Source organism: Actinia tenebrosa, unplaced genomic scaffold (assembly GCF_029948245.1).
Source record: "Actinia tenebrosa isolate PJP-AT-01 unplaced genomic scaffold, QUT_ActTen_1.0 PGA_scaffold2__45_contigs__length_23673736, whole genome shotgun sequence".
Taxonomy (NCBI): domain Eukaryota; kingdom Metazoa; phylum Cnidaria; class Anthozoa; order Actiniaria; family Actiniidae; genus Actinia; species Actinia tenebrosa.
Window position 1 is genome coordinate 10360150 of NW_028292579.1, and position 20569 is coordinate 10380718.

Sequence of the window (20569 nt, forward strand, 5' to 3'; positions counted from 1 at the left end):
ACCTTGAGGAAAAGGTCTATTAAAGAAAAGATACCATAAAATGATTCTATCCAAAAGTTATGTACATTAAGTCCATAAGCGGACCTTTGGGCTTAATAGAATTAAAGTAAAACATAAAGTTATTTAAAATCAAATGTATGGAGCGATGTTTAGTGTTGAATTGAGTGTATGACGTCACAGACACTTAAAGAAATTGCGTAAAAATATAATACTTCCCAGTGGAATATAAAGAAAAAACTTTAACCAGTGATTATTCAACCCTTAAGAATTATTCCATTGAAGTTTCAGCCGAATAGTACAGACTATAAGCAAGAGAGCATAACTATTTATGCTCTTTACCTATGGGATTATAGACTTTTCGATGAAAAGAATTAAAAGATCTAAGTTGAAAGAAGCGATTAATGTTATAAAAACTAAGAGTTAGATACTGATGATTTTTTTCTGTCCTGTAGAAATATCGTTGCCGGACGATTGGGACTCCCAACCACTGAGCAGTAGCGGTAGCGAGGTAACAGTTCATCTTGTCGATCTTGATCGTCGCAAACACGTTAATGAATACCTAAAGATTAGTGATCTTGTAAAGAAAACCCTCCCCGCATCAAACAAGATCAAGAAAATACAACGCGTTCAGAATCCAGCACAGTACAAGATATATGCTGTGAGGAAACAAAGGATGGACGAGGAAAAGAGCACAGGTAGTAATGAAAAGATGCTGTTTCATGGTACCCAACCAGAGAGCTGTGGTAGTATCAATGCAATGGGATTCAACAGGAGTTATGCAGGGCGAAATGGTTTGTAAAAACAATTTATATTGTTTCTTTATATTTAGCTTATAGCTCTATGTGTTTTACTATATGCTTAGTTTAGTGTGCGTTAAAAAAAAAAAAACTGCATGAGTTAGGGGAACGTGTGTAAAATCATAATAGATTGGAACTGGTCGAAGGCGGAAGAGCTGGTGCATTTCTTTTTTACTATACAGATTTGTTTTTATATCCTACTCCAAATGATTGCAACAAAAACTGTAACATTTGCCCTTACATAATTCGTATAATCTAATGTTCTCCCTTTTGATTTGACACGCTCAAATTCAGCCATCAAATTCACAACGGCCCATAGCGCAGCTTAATACTTGTATCAAAATGTACAAGGGGGAGGGGTGATGGGAATGAGGGATGAAAGGAAAATACCCGCCCACACCCCTCCCCGGTGGACATTAGACTTATCCTCGCTCGGCAAAATTGACCCATAGCAAAAGCCAAACAGTGACCGAGGGAAACAGGGTCTGCGCGCTCGCAGTCTAAAGACGGCTTTGTCGTTGGCAGAATTGAATGTATAGTGGTCCAATGACATATTTCTAATTTCAGCTACTTACTACGGTCAAGGAGTGTACTTCGCTGTAGATGCAGAATTCTCTGCGAGATCAAATTACTCGCCACCAGATCCAAATGGCAATCGTTATATGTACGTGGCACGTGTATTAACGGGTGAATATACTGTTGGGGACAAGTCTATGAGCGTACCTCCACCAAAGAGTCCTGCAAACATTACAGATAGGTACGACACAGTAGTAGACGACGTGGCAAACCCATCTATCTTTGTAGCTTTCTTTGATTGGCAGTGCTATCCCGAATATCTTATAACATTTCAGTGAATCTGATAACGGGCTAAGCTACTGTATTTTATCATCATTATGCCCTTGTGACACCTAGGGCCTAATAAATCCTTTGCTTCACTTTAAAGTGAGCTAAGATGTTAGCTTAATGCTTAACTAGGTTTTAGAACAGTTATTTAACTTATATACTCACTTGCAGCACGTAGGAATGCAGCTCAATTTACAACCACAGTTCCAGAATCCTTTTAGGTAACTTTTTCGTTATGCTAATTTACACTATTGTCTTGGGATTCTCAGAGAAGTTTTAACAATTAAATGTGAAAAAAATAATTTGAAGGATTGTGGTAGTTTAGGTATGAAACGTCATTAGGGTTATGGTCTATTCTCATGACATTGAAAATTTTAATTTTGTTTTGTTCTCCAAATTGAGCTGCTTTGACGTCACATGCAAGGGGTCTATATTGTATCTCTATTTTAGTATTCGGATAGCTTAGCAAATAGCCTATGAATATACTGGCTTATGTATTCGTATAGCTGATTCTAAATATATATATATATATATATATATAAGCGTACATACAAGGTTTGAGCCTTCGCTCCCTCGATTTTGGGGCCTTCATTTCCCATAAGCAGCAAGATCATAACGATGGTCCCGATCTTATTGATTTAAGTAGTCGGCACTGCTAAATACAACGCCCCTTCCAACTCTGAGACCTGCTAAAATTCATTATCATGTAATGCCAGGTGATTGCGCTTCTCTCAACCAGAACAAATTAGCCAGTCAGCGAACATTTTATTTAAAGCTTAATATTTCCTAGGCCAGGTTTTTAGCTCGATAAACAACAGCTTTTGCCCAAAAATAAAATAAAACTTCGAATTCTCCGCGGGAGGATTCACCAAATTATCTTTTAGAAATAGTAATTTTCTTTGTCGTTGGGGAAAATATTTGGTTTTGACAAGTGATAATAAAAAATACTTGGAAATATTCGCTGTGACAATCAATGCATTGCGCGCTTAGATTCTAAATTACCTGGTGACTATTACTGTATACAAATGCAATGTTTAATGAAGTGGCTGGTATTCAGTTGCATAGAAGTCTATTTACATGATACAAATGTATCCATCGATGCATGATGAAGCAGAGTTTTATTGAACGTTATAGTTATATACTCGATATGCTGGTTAAACTTAAACTTTTTATTATTAATAAGGTCTATATTTACTACTCTTGTATTTGCACTAACGATTATGTGGTTGGTAGCCTGAGAAAACAGACGTCTTTTCGCTCCCCCTTTCCTTGCTTTCGCGAAGGCGCGGAAGAGCCAAAGGACTTTTTTTATTTTATTTTTTATACACATATTTCAGTAAAGTTAGTGGCCAAAAACCTAGAAAGCTGAGATCACTGAGGATCATGGAAAACTTCTCATATCCACAAAAGTAAAGCCTTTTTGATACAGACCGCAGCTTGAAAATGCTAAGAAGAGGCGAGACTGTAACTAGTAAAAGATGTGTAAGTACATAAACAGTTATCAAGCGTCTGGAACTTGTTAAATGTATCTACCCATAATCCTTGTCGTTATCACCTTTGTAGCATTTCAGGCGACTAACTTTATTGAAATAAGTATATGTAGCTGGTTTCCTTATCTGGCTTCATTCTTGGTATTATGACATATATACTTCACTGAAGTCTTAAGATTTAAAGCACTGCTTACTAATTTATTACTAGGACTAAAGTGTTCTTCAGGAGCGGTGTTTTAGATCAAGTTGAAATAAATAATGTATCCACTGATTTTAATCAAACTTTTAATTTTTGCCTGTGTTTTACAGCGGGAACCTCAATTTATTCGCATAGTTTCTTGTTCGCTTTGTTACGATAAATGAGATTATTTTTTATTGTTAGAGTGTGCGCCATATATCCGTGAAACAGATCCAAAGATTTATTGTCTAATAGCAACTATTTTGCTGCTATTTTTCACCCAAATAGTTGATAATTAAATACTCAGTTTAAGCGGTGTGTGGCTAGTAATTGTTTCACGGTTACATGATGTGCACTCTATTCTGCATTAATGTGAAACAAAGAACTCTTTCCCAATAGAGGTTTTGCACCACCACGTTGTGACGGCAGCCATGCTAGATGGCAGGAACAATACAGTCGTTTTACATAAGAAAGGATAAAATTCCCAAGAGCAGAGGGATTTTGTTCTCCCATCTAACCAAAGGAAGCCCAAGCAGTATTATGGGATGGGCACGTAATGGTGCAAAACCTCTACTAGTCTGAATTGGTCTAAAATGGGGAAATGTTGTACGGAACAGAGCAGCAATTTTATTATCACATTGCTAAGAATGATAACGCCTTTTCTCTATTTTGCCACTAGTCTTATTGCCATTTTCATAAACATGCGAACTCGTTACTTGTGAGCTGAACGCTGAAATTTAGGTTTTCAGTCGGAACCTTTCATATTTTTGACTGGCGGCAGCTAAAAACCAAATTTCGTCGTGCAGCTCGCAGCTACCGAGTTTGCATGTTTATGAAAATTGCAGCAATAAGCCCCCCCCATTTTGAGATGAAAAAAAAAAAAAAAAAAGCCTATACCCCGGAATAAGCCCTTACCCTTAAGGAACATTATGGTCCTTTTCTCTTGGCAGGGAATAATAAGTCGTTTCACCTGTTGAAATTATGAATAAAAGTAACTTCCCATAGATCAGGAAACGTTATCCAATTAATAAGTCCCTAGCATCTATTTCCCCTTTTAATAAGCCCCGGGGATAGTCCAAAAAGCACTACAAGATGATAAGTCCCGAGAGGGCTTGATATAAGAAAAAAGGTTAGAATGCGTACTCTCAAAAAACAGTTTTTTTCCAGATTTTACAGTTTACTACTGTCTTAGCAATGGTTATCCTAAGCCCCACAAGAAGATGGATAACTTTCTACAAATATATGCAACAATACAGTTAATATTTCAAAGTTATCCTCCAGAGGCCAAAAAGAAAAACATCAACAAATAAATTTACATTGTGCATTTGCATTTGGAAAAGTGGAGCGGAAGGTATATTGTTCTCGCGGGATCCTTTTGTCGTTTTCTTTATATATATCTATCTATCTAGGACTTGCTGTTCTAGCGTACTATGACATATAGCCTGCTCAGGTTTGTCATGCACAATAAATATGAAGCAATCAACCACGAGATATTTTTATATGACAAATGCATATCAATATCAAAAATTATTACATCAATCTAGGAGACCTTTCATCACCAATATATTTTAATAAGTGCTTTTTAATAAGGTGAGTGTTTTTAATAAAGTCATATAGGTGAGTAATTCTTGTACAAAATTATGAAGTAAACTAATGTGGAAAATGTGTTGTTGACAAAATATATCAGTTACATTTGACCTTTTAATTACAATAAAACAATGAAACAACTTCTGGGTATACATACCCGTTTCAAAAGTCACCTTAAAAACGTACAAGGCTGAGACTTCTGAGGATTATGGGTAGTTCAGTACATTTTACTTGTTATAATCATAACCATCGATAGACCTGGGAAATTTTACCAGTTACAGTTTCACCTGTGAGCTTCCTCAAGACAAGTGACCATTTGTATCAAAAGTTTATTTGTTGGTTATGAAACGTTTTCCATGGCCCACGGCAATCTCAGCTTTTAAGGTTTTTGGCGACTACCTTTATTGAATAATATATATGTGTGAAGGCACGGCTATCTCACACATCGAATAAGAGAGGTGTTATACGGAGAGAGGTTTAAATTAGAAAACCCGATTCAAGGGAGAGACATATAAACTCTACTGACATGTGATGCCGAGTCCAGGAATAGAACTCGAGAGTGCATGACCGCCATGCCATCAGTAATACCCTAATACCCAAGAAATTTTCAAAAACAATTACTTGATTTAATAATAATAATTAAACAAACAAGGCAAGTGTGGATACACATATCAAGTTTTCCGTAATAGATTAGTGCCGAAGGTGGAGCTCGGAGCGAGCGTACTACATATATGGAATAAGGAATTCCATATTTGGATTGATAGTTTTTCTTTGATGAATAAAATGGCTTCAGATCTTTCTCTGCTGAGCTCGATTTGTAAACTTTTGTTTTGATTTTTCTAGCTTCTGCGTGAGCGCTTTCTCTTCTGTCTCAAGCTTCCTATTTGTATTTTCTAAGTTTGCTAAGCTCTTCCTAGTCCTTTTTTTAACAAGAAGGAGACATCAGCTGAGCCCTGATTGTTTGATATGATATATGTCTAGTCTATCGTTTAGAAGTATCTTCTCAATAGATAAGCCGGGTAAGATACATAGTTTTACACACATCATAAGTTAGGCTGCCAAATGCCGGTATCCCCTTTTCTTAAAGGACTGTCTACAGGATGTCCCGACTACATGCCTCAATCTCCAACTGCTAAACACTGCTTAATACTGTAAGATATTGTAAGATTATAAGATTCATCAATAAAACTGTTTTAAGCTTTAAGATATTCTTAAAATAAAAATTTGCAGCTAAGTATTGCGATGAAATTATTAAAGAGTTTAGATCGACGAACCTTCATGTTTTTATCGACGTTAGTTTTGATAGCTTTTCAGTTCTTCCAGTATTTCTGCCATCGAAGGACGACTATTAGGATCTTGTTGCAAACATTTTCTTATGAGCCTTCTGAATAATTCATTGGAAACCATAGCAATTTGTTCGTTTCTTCGAGCTACATCAGGGAAATCCCGAACAAACATCTCGCAAAGCAGAACCCCGAAGCTGTAAACATCAACCTAAGGATAACAAATAATAGACTGAAAATATATTTTGAAACCTCTGATCTTATTCATATTATTTTTTTTCTGATTTTTTCAAGCATTGTATTTGAACATGTCTCCTGGATGCAGCCCTAAAGTAGTCTACGCAGCCGCTATTAGTGTCGTCACGCAACGATCACACTCTCCTAAGTAGCCGCTACTTAAGGGAGTGTGAGCTTTGCGTGACGACACTTATAGCGGCTGCGTAGGAGACTAAGGCCCAGGGCAAACGTCGGACTAACGTAGCACCGAATCTATTTAACATAGGTTCGGTGGAAGGTCGACTAAGGGCCTACGTGGCGGCAAACGTCGAACCGATGTTGATCTTAATTCACTCACCCATTGTTATTATAATTTTAATTGGACATGAAAATGCACGGGGAAACGGACATTTGTTTGTCTTTTCCGGATTAATGCATATCCTTGTAATAGCGAAATATAGCGCTCGACCACAATTAAAACATGTTTTTCGTTCTTTTTTTTTTTTTCCCCTCTCTCGCAGCATTCACAATACACAACGCTTTTGCCCGCCGTCCAGCCCGGCTCATCTTCGTTGCTCTCGGATACACCACATTTATTGCAGGTCGGCATCTCACAAACCAGGCAAACAAATTTCGTTTGGTCAAAACAAAAACTACGAAACTCAAGAGTCTCGTCTCGTGGCAAGGATTTTCTAAACGCGGTTTGAGTAGTTTTGAATTTATTTTCGTATCCAGAGCTCCTCGGTCTCGTTCATTACTCATCTTTGTATAGCGCATGCTCAACAGGGGGGAATGAGTGTTTGGGAGTTGGGGGAGTGGTTGTTTTCACGGCTTTGGTGTAACTCATGCAACTTGCATGATTTATTTACTATTTTGCATAATTTATGACTTCAGTTCGGAACGTTTTTAAAACGGCGTTTGCCGCAAAGTCGCTCCAGAGTCGTAATGTCCGACTTGGCTTGTCGAACTTATGCTGGACTCGAACCTATTCAATAGGGTCGTTCTCAATTGCAGCAAACGTCGTACTAGACATGAACCTATTTCAAATATAATCGTATCATTTTTGTAATCACTACCAAATCCTGCAATCTGATTGGTTCAAAGGAGTGCGATCTTTAGGAGCTCTTAATCGCATCCTAAAAAAATTTTTTTTTTAAACAATAAAATAAAACAAAATGAAACAAAAAAATCAACAATAAAAAAATTTTTTTTGATGTTTTTTTCGCATTTATTTCTTCCACTACATTAAATTGATTATTCTGCACTCTTTATTGTGTCTTTTTCTCGAGTGTGATTACAAAAAGGATATGATTAAGTGGTAACTGAACTTCGTGTCGTGGAATTTTGGTCTGAAATCAAACTTGCAATTATAAATCGCACTCCCGCTACGGGGTCGTGCGATTTTGTAATCGCGCGTTTGATTTCAGACCAAATTGCACTCCACTCAGTTCAATTACTACCATTAATAGGTTCAACTAAATTTAGCTCATGGTTAGTTCGACGTTTACCCTGGGCCTAAGGCATAAGTTCAACTAGCCAAGTCGGACATTACGACTCTGGAGCGACTTTGCGGCAAACGCCGTTTTAAAAACGCCCTTAATCGACCTTCCCCCGAACCTATGTTAAATAGGTTCGGTGCGACGTTAGTCCGACGTTTGCCCTGGTCCTAAGTTCCAAGTTACCAATTTCATGTTTTCTTTATTGTGTTAGTGTGTGTGCGTGTGTTGCTTTAGCGAGTCCTTGAATTGGGTTATTGGTGCTAGACGTGTTTCATTCTTTCGCAGTCTTCTTTTAATATGAAAATATTTTTTGTTCTAAATTCGTAATGGATTAATTATGTAAAGGAAAAAGATCAACATCGGCACAAGTTTAAATATATTATTAAAAAACATTAACAATGACAGCAAGAAAAACAAAAAAAAAAAAAGGCTAAGAAAGCTAGCAAAAGTAATAACAACATTATGAAAGAATAATATTAACGTTAGCCAAAACCTATGAAATGCTAAAATATACTTTACCTTGGGTGTTTGTGTTGACGTAAATGATTCGGGTGCTGAGTACACCGGAGCTCCAGGACTAACAGTCATAGACTGATGTAAGAAGTTAGCAGTACCAAAATCTGATACTTTTGCTCGCCAGTAAGTATTGTGTTTCCAAAGTAACACGTTTGCACTGCTGATGTCTCGATGGATGATAGGTGTGGGTCTAATGAGATGTAAGTAGTTTAACCCTTTGGCAACATCTAGAGCAATGGTAATGATCTCAGTAGGATTCAATGCACGTTCATGCAAAAGTGCTCTTAGGCTAGAATCCAAAAGTTCCGTAACAAAAAGAGGACTTTGATTATCGTTGGTTGCTCCAATAAACTGAAGAAGACAAGGATGACGACATCTTGAAGCTATACCTATTTCACGCTCGAAAAGTCTTCTGTTGTGATCTGAGAGAATAAGCTGATGAATTTGTTTCACTGCAACTTCACATCCACGGAATGTTCCCTCTGTTACGCTACCCCATGCTCCTTTCCCAATGAGGTTTTTGGTCATCATTATTTCATCGCGGACAAAAACCCAATCGCAAGATTTCGTCGAAGCTCGGTAGTCCTCGACAGATCGTTGCAATGTGGCTTGTGTTGCAAGGAGTTCATCGATTCTTTGCCTTTCTTCTTCTAAAGATACTTCAAGCGCTTCTTTTCTCTGGCTTGTTGCTCGATGAGCCTGTCTTTCGCTTTCTAAGGTCCTTTGCAATGCATCTTTTCTCTGGTTTGTTGCTTGATGAGCCTGTCTTTCGGTTTCTAAGGTCCTTTGCAATTCATCTTTTCTCAGGTTTGTTGCTTGATGAGCCTGTCTTTCGGTTTCTAAGATCCTTTGCAATTCATCTTTTCTCAGGTTTGTTGCTTGATGAGCCTGTCTTTCGGTTTCTAAGATCCTTTGCAATTCATCTTTTCTCAGGTTTGTTGCTTGATGAGCCTGTTTTTCGGTTTCTAAGGTCCTTTGCAATTCATCTTTTCTCAGGTTTGTTGCTTGATGAGCCTGTCTTTCGGTTTCTAAGATCCTTTGCAATTCATCTTTTCTCTGGTTGGTTGCTTGATGCGCTTGTCTTTCGGTGTCTAAGGTCCTTTGCAATTCATCTTTTCCCTGGTTTGTTGCTTGATGAGCCTTTCTTTCGGTTTCTAAGGTCCATAAAACAAATATATAAATAAATAACCAAGCAAACAAACAAACGAACGAACGCAACGCAACGCAACGGACGAACGGATAGTAACGATCATGATAACGATAATGATGATGATGATGTTGATAACGCCTGATATTAATGATTATGATAATAATCATTATCACCAATAAACTAAGCCAAATAATAAACTGCCCTTTTGAAAACGCGCGGCCAGCGGGCGTAAATGGATTTTGGAGTGCTGCAAATACATTTGCAGCCCTGTTGCTGATTGGCTATAAAGGGCTCGCACGACCGTTCTTGACCAATCAAGTGTCAACGAGAAAACCATTTGAAAGCGCACGAGTTGTTATGCACCAACTCGGTTTTTGTTTTGAGTGTGAAGAGATTTGAGGCGACTTTTTTTCGTCAAAATACCGTTGTAACATGGAAAATTATCCAAATTTTGAACTAGAAAATGAGTAGCCAAAGTTGTGACATTTGGAACATTTGCTAAATGTTGACTTAGCTTATTGATGATAATGATATAACAACATGACTTTTGGAGGGCATATTGTTTATTTGTGGCCCTTGTAACATCATTTGCACCTTCGCTACGCTCGGGAGCAAATGATGCTACTCGAGCTACAAATAAACAATATGCCCTTCAAAAGTCATGTTATTGTCCTATGATCATGACGATGATGATCATGATAACCAAGCCAACTTTCGGGGGGGAAAAAGAAATAAATAAATAAAATAAAAGAATAAAAATAAAAATGAGAAAACTCATTGAAAAAAAGATTTTTAAAAAATGATTAGAAGAAAAATTAACAAACACTTCTCACGTGATATCGATGTCATTAATTTGGCGGGAAATCCGCAATATGTGTGTGTGAGCCGGTATTTATCTATCAGTTCGTCTTAAACCAGCTAACTTAATTCGTGTATCTGCAACTCGCTTATACTTCAACCAATCAATGCAGTCAAGACTACAAGAGAATCCAGAGATTCCTATCCATCCTAGAAGTAGTTTTGTTTTCCCAAAAAGATCCTTTGGAAAGTCCAAGCCGGTACTTTGTTCGGCGCAAAGCCAGTGGTTTGAGAAGCTGCACTATAACGAGCAAGAAGATGTTGTCTTTTGCCATATTTGTGTGAAGGCCTTCAAAAGTGGTTCGATAAAGACAAGTCAACGAGCTTCTGAAGTATTTGTAAGTATATTTTTTAAGTTTACATAATATCCTTAGTGCCGTCTGTTCGGTATTTTAATTTATGGCTATATCAATAAAGCTTTTATGTATTACTGACGATTCTGTCTTAGTAGACTAAATTGAAACCCGAAATTTACTACTTGGCTGATATTTGACAACTGATAGCCCTCAATCAGTCTATGTTTTTATTCCATAGCACCAATTTTTCGTTTGCAAATTTCATCTGCAGGTATCGAGCTAGAAATTTATCAGCAAACCTAGCCGTCACCTACAGCATGAATTCCTTACCAGCAGAAATTCTTTCCGATATATTTTCCTATTTAACATTACCGGAGGGCCTGAGAACATTATCAACTGTATGCAAGAAATGGAATTATTTTTTCGAAAATTTAATGCCATGGAGAAAGGTTTGTCTTGGTCAAGGTCGATTTTTAACGCGCACAAGTGAAGTTGAGAGAATTATCCAACATTCCATGGAAATAGTGGAATTGAATTTATGCAATACACTGCAAATGCAAATGCATATTAAGAATTTAACTACGACAATGTCTTCGACTATTAAAATTAGACCTGTCATTTACTAATATTGACAACTTTGATTTTCTAAAGGCCTCGCCGCAGTTAAAATTTCTCACGCTATCAAACTGCACATATTTAAGGTCTCAAGCCTTATCATCTTTAGCCAGTTTCAATTTTTTAGTAATTATGATATAACAAGTGCCATTTAATAGTCTCCCTAGCAGCCGTGTTAGTGTGTCACGCAACGTAACGCGTAAACACACTAAACACGGCTGCGAGGGAGACTGATCAGTGACATATGCATGAGGGGGTTTTCCCTATAGTATCTTCCGTTGCCACGTTGGCAAAATATTATCATTTAAAAAAAGTATTTGTATTGTTGTTAATATTATTGTTATAATATTACTAATATTAATTATCACTTATTTTACATTGTGTTTAATAAATTGTTCATCAAAATGGTTGTTAAATAAACAATGTGTAAGGCATCTACTTTGACTCTGTTGATTACCTCCTAGACCTATATATCATGGTCTGTAACGCTGATGTATACACTTATTTCAATAAAGTTAGTCACCAAAAACCTAGAAAGCTGAGATCACTAAGCATCATGGGAAACTCAAATAAGCATATATATATATATATACAAAGCTTTTTTAATACAAACTTCAGCTCGATGATGCTCAGAAGAGGTGATACTGTAACCGGTAAAAAATTCGCAAGTCCATGAACAGTTATCAAGCGGTTGAACGTGTAAAATGAATCTACCCATAATCCTTGTCGGCCTCAGCTTTGTAGCTTTTCGGGTGACTAACTTTATTGAAATAAGTGTATATTGTACATATCTCCAAGTCTATGTATAACTATTAAAACTCAATTTAATTTAATCCAGTTTTCCACTTTTGACTTTTGATACCATGCCGCTTTATTATCCCTTATATATTAAACTATTATATTCTATTGTTTGCTACATTTCTCAGATCACAAAAGGTTTCTCTGGTTGGAAAGATGCTACAGCAGCATTTAAGAAGCATACCGAATCCCAGTGCCATAAAGAAGCTGTCGGAGTTGTTGTTACACTTCCAAAGAGTACGCGGGATGTGGGGGAGCAATTATCTACTATGCATAAAGCACAAAAGGAACAAGTGTTATGGGATGGACCGCTCTCGGTACGAGCTACGGGATCTTTATTCCACTTTCTCTTCTTCTATACTCTATCTCTACTCTTCTGACTTAAACTAATTACATGAGCTCTATTTATAATAACTTCATGACATGTGTCATTCTACAATCAATATGATATCATCGCTGTGCTGATTGGCTAATGGAAATAGTAAATTCCTAAGTGTGATATCTTATTAAACAATAATACGAGTGAAAATCATAGAACTAAACATACCTTAAACTAAAGATAATATGTGAATATATGGTAAATGTATAGAAAGGTCTACGAGGAATAATTATATCATAAAATTTAAAAGAATAGTGATAAAATAACTAAGCAAAGGGGGAAAGAGTGTTTAGGGTGTAACCATAGGTGTACATGCTAATGGGAGGAGCTAAGTAGTTTACTTGTAAATTCAAAGCATACCATCATCTAAACTCGTGCGTGATGGCAGCCTTACTGAAATCTTATATCGATATTTTCAATAACTAATTTATCGTTTTTTATCTTGTTTTCATACGATAAGAAATAGTAATTAGAAAACTGATGTCTAGCTTAGTCTGTAAAAACATTAATTTTCTCTCTCATAACACAAGCAAGGGACATGCTTAATATTATTTTGCCATGCCTCCGATTTCTTGCGAGGCAAGGACTTGCACTTCGAGGCAATAACAATGACGATTCATCTAATTTCATGCAACTGCTTCGCTTAAGAGCTGAAGATAATTTGTCTTTTCATGAGTGGCTAAATAAGTCTGTCCGTAAGCACGTGTCTCCAGAAAACCAAAATGAATTGTTAGTACGTGTTTATTAACACAACAGTCGCGACAGAAAAATCATATCGGGCAATAGACTACCGACAAATAAATAAGTGGGGGATTACATGAGAACCTAGAATAACGGTTTATTTGAGTGATGGTAGCATTTTGCCCGACTTTTCTGTCGCAACTGTTTGGTTTGTTATTTCGATCAGCAATGATCGTAACAGTGGTAACGCATGATAACTAAAGGACATTGGCATATGTTATTTTTTTCAAACAGTATTCGATGTTACCTTCTTGTTTCGTTTTGATTACTGAAGAATAAGCCAGTAGATGCTCAGTATGCTGACTTTGACTTTGCTTTGGTCGCGCACCGCCGCCAAAGAAATCCGATTTGACTACGCCATGCTTGCCTGAGTCTGAGTGGTTCCTTGGTTCTACACCCTTAGACTTCACAGGGAGACTTTTACCCCTTCTTGGCTGATTTTGGAGCAAGTTTTCTTCCATCTTATTAGGCAAGGGTTGGCCAGAGTCTTCTCTTACTGGTCTTTCACACCGAGTTTTTTTTTGGTGCCTCGCTTTTCCCTTGTTATCAATCAAGGATTGACTAGAGTCCTCTTTTAGTGGTCTTCCACCACGAGGCAAGAGGGACAGGCCATTCTCTTGACTCCTTGAATGGCTTTCGCTAGAGGATATATTTTTTGAGTGTTTAGTAAATTCAGTGTTAATACTTTTAGTTTTTATTGTGGTTTCGTTGCTGCCATTCCAAGGTCGGGAAATATTGGACGAATTGTCTACACCAATGGATGGATGTCCCACCAGATAAGGCAAATCACCAGATTCTATGCAATCTCTTTTGTTTTCTATTACTTTCCCATTTCCATACCTGGCTTTAAACTCACTCCTAAATACTTTGACGGTCTTGACGTCATTGTTCACGAATCGTATGTCACGCAATCCATACTCTCCAGTTGAGGGGACACTTTTGCTATATTCCTCGACAGCATCAAACATAACTTGTGCACATATATGTTTTGGCATGCCAAAGATTCCGGAACTGATAGCTGGAAACGCAATGGATTTAAACCTGTACCTCTCGGCCTGAATCAAGCTTTCTTTACATGCTTTCTTTAACAGCGCTTTGCCTTTCTCTCCTTTGTCAATATTCCAGTTTGGGCCTACTGCATGGATGATCATTTTACACCTTAAAAACCCCGAAGGAGAAATTACCGCATCTCCAACGTTAAGTTTTCCTTTGGCATTAACAATCCTATCGCATTCGTCTTGTATCGATGAGCCTCCCTTGAATGCAATAGCACTCGCAACGCCTCCTCCATGTTCAAGCTTTTCATTGGCTGCATTTACAATAACGTCACACTTTTCTTCGGTTATGTTACCTCTGTACGCAGACACCTTGACCATTTCTAGAAAGAAAAAGAAAAAAGAAAAAAACATACTGGATCATGAAAAAATCGAGTCAAGTGAGAGAAAAAGTAAAATCAGAAAACCTCGTTAGTATACACTAAGACCCGAAGAAACAAGACGTCAGTTTTGGATACTATATCGGTTTATCACTGTTTTCTTTGCTTCTCCCTGATCGAGACAGCGAACTATGCTAGCTTCATAGTTCAAAGAAAAAAAAAGCTCCTTCGATGTTTGATGTACATTTACATATTATTTAACAATTATTATTCGCCGAAGACGAAGTGATTATTTTTATCGGGGAATATTTACCCCCCAATAATCACTGAGCCTGAGGCAAATAATTGTTTTAGTATAAATACACAGGTGATTCTTTCAAAAAAAGGGAAAAAAAAGAAGATAAAAGGCATTTTTTCCCGGTAACAGCAACAAAGCGGCTGGCCGCCATTTTGGATTTTCGCTCGAGGTGATTATCGTGTGATAGTGTGAGTTTCTTGACCAATCAGCGCGCGAGATTTTCTATAATCACCTGCGTATTTTTACTAAAACGATTTATTTGATTGACCGATCTAGAGAATTCGGGCAATAGACTAATGATTAATCTTTTTTTTTTCTTTCTTTTTCTTTTTTCTTTTTTTTTTTCTTTATCAAATTACTCAGCGTCGGCTTCATGTCAACTTCAAAATAGTCACAGATAGCAAAAGTAAAATGCAAAATGCACACAACAGCAGCAATTACACAGTAACATACTTTGAAATTTCAAGGACCTTCACAGCTGAACCGCATGAATCAATACACAAATGTGTGGCCAGAGCAACATGCTTGGAAACTGGGGACTGTTTTCCATGTGACTTACCCAAATGGTGTTCCAGTTTCTCATCCAATATGTCATCATCGCTATCAGTGCTCTCAGTATCACTGCTTTGATCATCTGCATTATCGCTTTCATCCTCTGAACCAGCCTCCTCCATTGTCTCATCGTCTACATTCTGCTCCTTCCTTTCCAGTTTGACATTTTCTTCCAGCAATTTCATCCCTTTCTCGACTTGACTGTCTTCACCAAAAATCTCCCAGCTTTGCCTATCCTCTGCTCTCTCCAGAAAAACAGGAAAGTCTTTCCTGACTTGAAGGACAGTCTTTCGCAGATTGCTGATGTGTTCTTTGTTGTCAGGATTGGCCAAAACAAAACGTACCAACTTCATTTTACTCCTGGCTTCTTCATACAATCCCTTCAGCTTTTCAGTTGCAATTTTCAACTTGACCGTGGTACATTCTCCTGAGGGTTTTATTATAGCCATAGAGTGGTTATCTTCAGGCTCTATTTGGACTGAAAAATTAGACGTAATACTTTGCAGCTGTTTTTCATGAATCTTTACGAAAACATTCCATACTTTGCTGGAAATTTCAATTTTATGGGTGTTGTCTACTGTCACATCTTTGCTACTGACGCTACTTTTCCTCGTCAGTGGGCTGCATAAGATTTCACTGTTGTCTTTTCCTCCGGACAACAAGCTATCTATATCTTTAGGGCCACTTATTTCCCCATTTGGAAAAGTTTTTGTGCCGGATGGGCTTGGATACTGTACTGAAGGTTTTGATGACATAGTATTTTCTGTAAGGAAAATTTTCTCTGTCTTCTTCTGATTTGAATCATGGGAAGAACCTTCCTTCTTTGAAGTGCTGGATTCTTTAGAGGTCTTAGAGAATTGACTAGAGGTAGTTGTTGCTCTGTCATTGACTTTTTTGGATGCAGTTTTTGCCTCACCCTTCATCGAAGGAAGTTCAAGTTCTTCTTCACCATTCATGTGACATTCAGTTCCATTTTGCAATCGTTTTGGTATATTTTTACCAATCGAGGCCTTTTCCCCGTGTTTGCTATCATTACCATTGCAAACAGCGCTCTTAAACAGACGATTCCGAAGTAAACTATAAGATTCCTGCATTTGCTGGAAAGAACCCGTTAGAATAAACACATAACTTTTATTCTGGGGCTGGGCAATGTCCACTTTAGTCTTATCTCGAATTTCTTTCAGTAGAACCTGAGTTTCTTGCATCGTTAGGCTAAGTTTGGTCGGATCGATCATAGCTGACACCTTGGAGAAAACCTTGGGGACATACAAAATAGTCAATAAAGGCTTTGCATCATCACGTGATGGCAGTTATGACAGGTGACATAAAAATAGAGTATTTTTGTCCTGGGAAACTGAATTCTTTCTCATATAAATCAGATTACACCAGATTCAATTGTTTCTGCCTCCTTTTATGGCTGCCATCAAGTAATGGTGCAAAGCCTTTATTATATATGAGATATTTCTAGATCGATCTACAGTGATCAAACAACAACAAAAACAAAAACAAAACAAAACAAAGACAAGCAACTGTGAAAAACAGAGAGAAAGAGCCTGAGTCAAAACTGAAAAGAATAGAAATATGTGGGAGGAACACAAACTAGTATTCGTGAAGAAAAAGCATATCGAAATTGACGATTCTTAAAATTCCAGTGTATGCGGGCCTAGCCTCGATTCCAGGAGTTGCTTGTTTCGTTATTCTAATTTCTGCTTTTGTTAACCGACCCCAGAAGTGAGGCTAAGCCTACATACCCTAGAGTTTAAGAGTCGTCAATATGTTTTAAAAGAAGCGTCTTGCACGTATTTATAAAATCCCCCTATGTCAAAACTGCTACATATAATTCATATTTAACTCTAATGGGGTTTTGAGTTTTTCAGATAGGTTTACCGTTACATATCACTGCACATACCTGGGCATTTTCCATTTCTTTATTTTGCACGTGCGCCTTGTATTGCTCTAAAGTCAGTAACACGCCATCGAATTTTTGCTCCTTTTTCTGTACACTTTGGGCAACTTCAAACATACAAGATAAAATGAAATAAACTTTTAACATTAGGTTAGGAAATGAAAGGAAAGAAAATGGAAATGAATAAGCACATGGATGGATATAAAATTAACAATCTTTGGTTGACGATAGCAAAGCATTCCTCGTTATAGGCTTCTCTTGTTTGATCAACCAAGATGGCGGCTGTTAATGTTACACACGGTACTTTTAATCACTTTCGACTAATAGTTGACACGATTTTTGCACACACATTCTATGGCAATTTTAATATTACAAATTTTAGCTTTATTAAATTTTTAAAGGCCTTTCTTCTCAAGGGAAGCGCGATCTCAAATACGAAAACCCGCTTATTCCAACGTATATTAGGTTTGAATCGGGACTATTGCCATCTTGACTTCACAATAATGGTTGAAGGCACAAAAAAAAAAAAAAAACTTCAACTGCCATCCCTACCCTGAAATATAAACAATTGATGAACTAAGGGAGGAAGGTTTTGCTAAGGGACAAAGAGCGAACTGCCCAGAGAAAAACCCTAGAATCAAGTCAACCACATGTAACGCCAAGTTCAGGAATTTTATCCCAGACGCCGCAGACATGATAGGCGAGTGCGCTACTGCTACACCACATAATTTATAATATGCACACAAGGAATTTTATTAATCTCACGAACTGATTTTCAACTGCCTTCCTGCTTGTTTGGTGCAGTTTATAAAGTTATGGCGGGCAAAGCAATCGGTTTGTTATCGGATTATATTCGGCATGCGTATTAGAAGAGCGAAAGGAAGGTCAGAGATGCGTTACATTGGTTTTCATAAAATTAACATGTTATTATTTTTTAGTTATTATTCTTTGAACTGTTAGTCTTTCTAAGAATGAAATGTTATGTTTTCTCATCCTTTATCATCAAAGCTCAAGTGATTTTCAATATACTTCTCAACTACTCGTTCCTAGAATCATCGGATCGATCGTCTACATATTACAAATCATTATTCATACAAATCATGAAATATTTTACAGCCAAACCAGCTCATGCGTTTCTATCGAGGTTCAACGATTCATTTCATTATTGGAAGTTTGATTATTATTCGAAGCTTGCATCAACTAGCTGAAACAAGCGTTGTAAATTTCAATCACAGTCTCTGCCTCAAAACATCAAAATGTTCATTTGTGAAGGATTTTTAGGAAAAAACTGCACACCAAATATATAAATTCAAAATGGTAGCTACAATCATGTGTAGAAATAATTTTAGCTTTGCACGAATCTGTGAAGAACTAAATAAACTTTTAATCCGAGCCCAGAATTCAAATTCACAACTATTGTTTCATTAATGCAAGCTTCAAAGCAAGATGGAAATCAAACTTCGAATAATGAAATGAATTTTTGAACCTTGATAGGAACGACGGCATGAGCTGATTTGACTGTAAGCAGACAGACTTCACACGCGAATCGCAACCCTTTGCACCAGTAGTTGAATCGCTTTCAAAGCCTCGATCAATTCATAGCAAAGCAATAGCATTACAATTCCAAACCAACCTTTCTCTTCTTCGAAGGTTATGACTGCAGAACCATTATCAAGAAGCTTTAATTCTTCAATATCTCCTCCGCCATTTTTATGAGATTGAAAGTGAATCATTAGATTTATTTTGTTTGTCGATGGAGACAACGATTTGACGAGAACCGTACGATAAACTCTCTCTTCATCAATGTCTGGTCCATCAGTGATATTAGAAACACCATCCCCCGCCATGATCAGCTTCAAAATAACATTATTTTTCCACGGCAAGAATTTTTAATGGTGTAGACAGTGCTAACGAAGCAAAACCTTCCCGATTCTTGATATAACCGGAAGTGTCATGTCGACATTTAGACAAAATTCCGGGAATCCCCGACCCCAACATTTCTCAGAATTCAATAATGACGTAAGGCAACATTATCTGAAACAATATATATTAAAAATAACCCATAATTTATATCTCAGAGATCATAGCAATTCCATAGAGTTTGTAAAAATAATAAAGTAAAGATAAGCGAAAACAGAAGGCAAATATTGCGAAGGAAAGATAATAGAAAGATATATGAGTAAAGCTCTGCATCAAAACTGTAATAAGTTTGTTTGTTTGTTGTTTTTTTTTTCGAAGTCGATGACGCCAAGATGTTAGAAGATGGCAAAGATGTTGTGATCTTCGAATCAGTCGAAGAAACTATGAAAGCTTACTCTTATTGAAACATTTGCGATAACTCGATATTTGAAGAAATAAATAAAACGAGTTCACCATAGTTAATAGAAAAAAAAGCTATTGTATTTTAATGTGTTGAATTTCCATGGAAGTTGTTTGGGGCGGTTCTTCGGGACAGTGCTCTATGTAACACTACAACCAAAAAGAAAGACAGAAAAAGACCTCTCCTGGCAGGATACTATATATTTAGCGTACTTGGAATCGCAGAAGGAGAAATTGAAAGAACTAGGGGAGTGGAAGAGAAGAAGTGGGAGTTAAAGTCAATCAGGCACAAAGACAATCCTTGATCTAAAAGGAATTTAGAAAAAAATAATTTTTACTGATGAAGGGGACTCGTCTCCGGACAGGATAATAGCTCAATTCCGCTAAAATCTCAATCAATAAGGGTTTATTATAAATAACAACCAAATAAGGAATGCTTGATGTTTTCATTAACTTAGAATTATTTCCCCATGTCCCATCACCCTACTCAACCCACTTCTCACCCCCACCCTAAAAAGTCTAGTGCCTTTGCTACATTTTTCTACAAGGGGGGAGGGGGATGGACAGCTTTAGTCTCAGACCCCATTTCTAAGTATCCACTAATTTTTAGTCACTTATGCACAGACTTAATGAGTCTGCCATATTCTATAGTTATCAAATTAAGCTGCACTCAGCAGTGAGCAGCAGTAAGGGGGACTCGCGGTCACCATTTGGGATTGCCCGGGAATTACCCGTGTTTACGCACTAGCGTCCCCCGCGGGAAATACCCGTGTTCTGTTATATGTTGCGCGAATGTTAGGAATATTTGTCTTATATATGCATGAATGTAAAGAGTTTGTCAATGACTTCTGTGTGGGGTGTTTGACTGCAAGG

At 37.3% G+C, this 20569-nt stretch overlaps 2 protein-coding genes across 2 annotated transcripts in view; one reads left to right on the forward strand and one right to left on the reverse strand.

Moving 5' to 3' along the window:
- LOC116289189 (protein mono-ADP-ribosyltransferase PARP14) overlaps positions 1–3401 on the forward strand; it is a 20666-nt gene extending 17265 nt beyond the window's left edge. Inside the window, exons 10-11 of the mRNA XM_089034538.1 lie at positions 453–791; positions 1365–3401. Coding sequence (XP_088890664.1) covers positions 453–791; positions 1365–1651 — 626 coding nt within the window. The 3' untranslated portion in view covers positions 1652–3401. The remainder of the gene's footprint in view (positions 1–452; positions 792–1364) is intronic.
- On the reverse strand, positions 2657–19317 carry LOC116297722 (uncharacterized). The gene is made up of 6 exons (XM_089034541.1): positions 19011–19317; positions 17381–17484; positions 15479–16727; positions 13494–14624; positions 8413–9563; positions 2657–6389 (listed from the first exon to the last, which is right to left on the reverse strand). The coding sequence occupies exons 1-6, from the start codon at positions 19222–19224 to the stop codon at positions 6189–6191; spliced, it is 4050 nt and encodes a 1349-aa protein (XP_088890667.1). The 5' UTR covers positions 19225–19317; the 3' UTR covers positions 2657–6188.
- Positions 19318–20569: the final 1252 nt, after the last annotated feature.

What these genes read in the sequence shown, in the direction of transcription:
- LOC116297722 (XM_089034541.1), bottom strand. Translation starts at nt 19,224, where the DNA reads ATGGCGGGGGATGGTGTTTCTAATATCACTGATGGACCAGACATTGAT. An exon ending in AAGAAATGGAAAATGCCCAG is followed by an intron (nt 16,728 to 17,380) that starts GTATGTGCAGTG and finishes TATGTCCCCAAG; the next exon opens with GTTTTCTCCAAGGTGTCAGC. An exon ending in AATCAAAACGAAACAAGAAG is followed by an intron (nt 9,564 to 13,493) that starts GTAACATCGAAT and finishes TATGGACCTTAG; the next exon opens with AAACCGAAAGAAAGGCTCAT.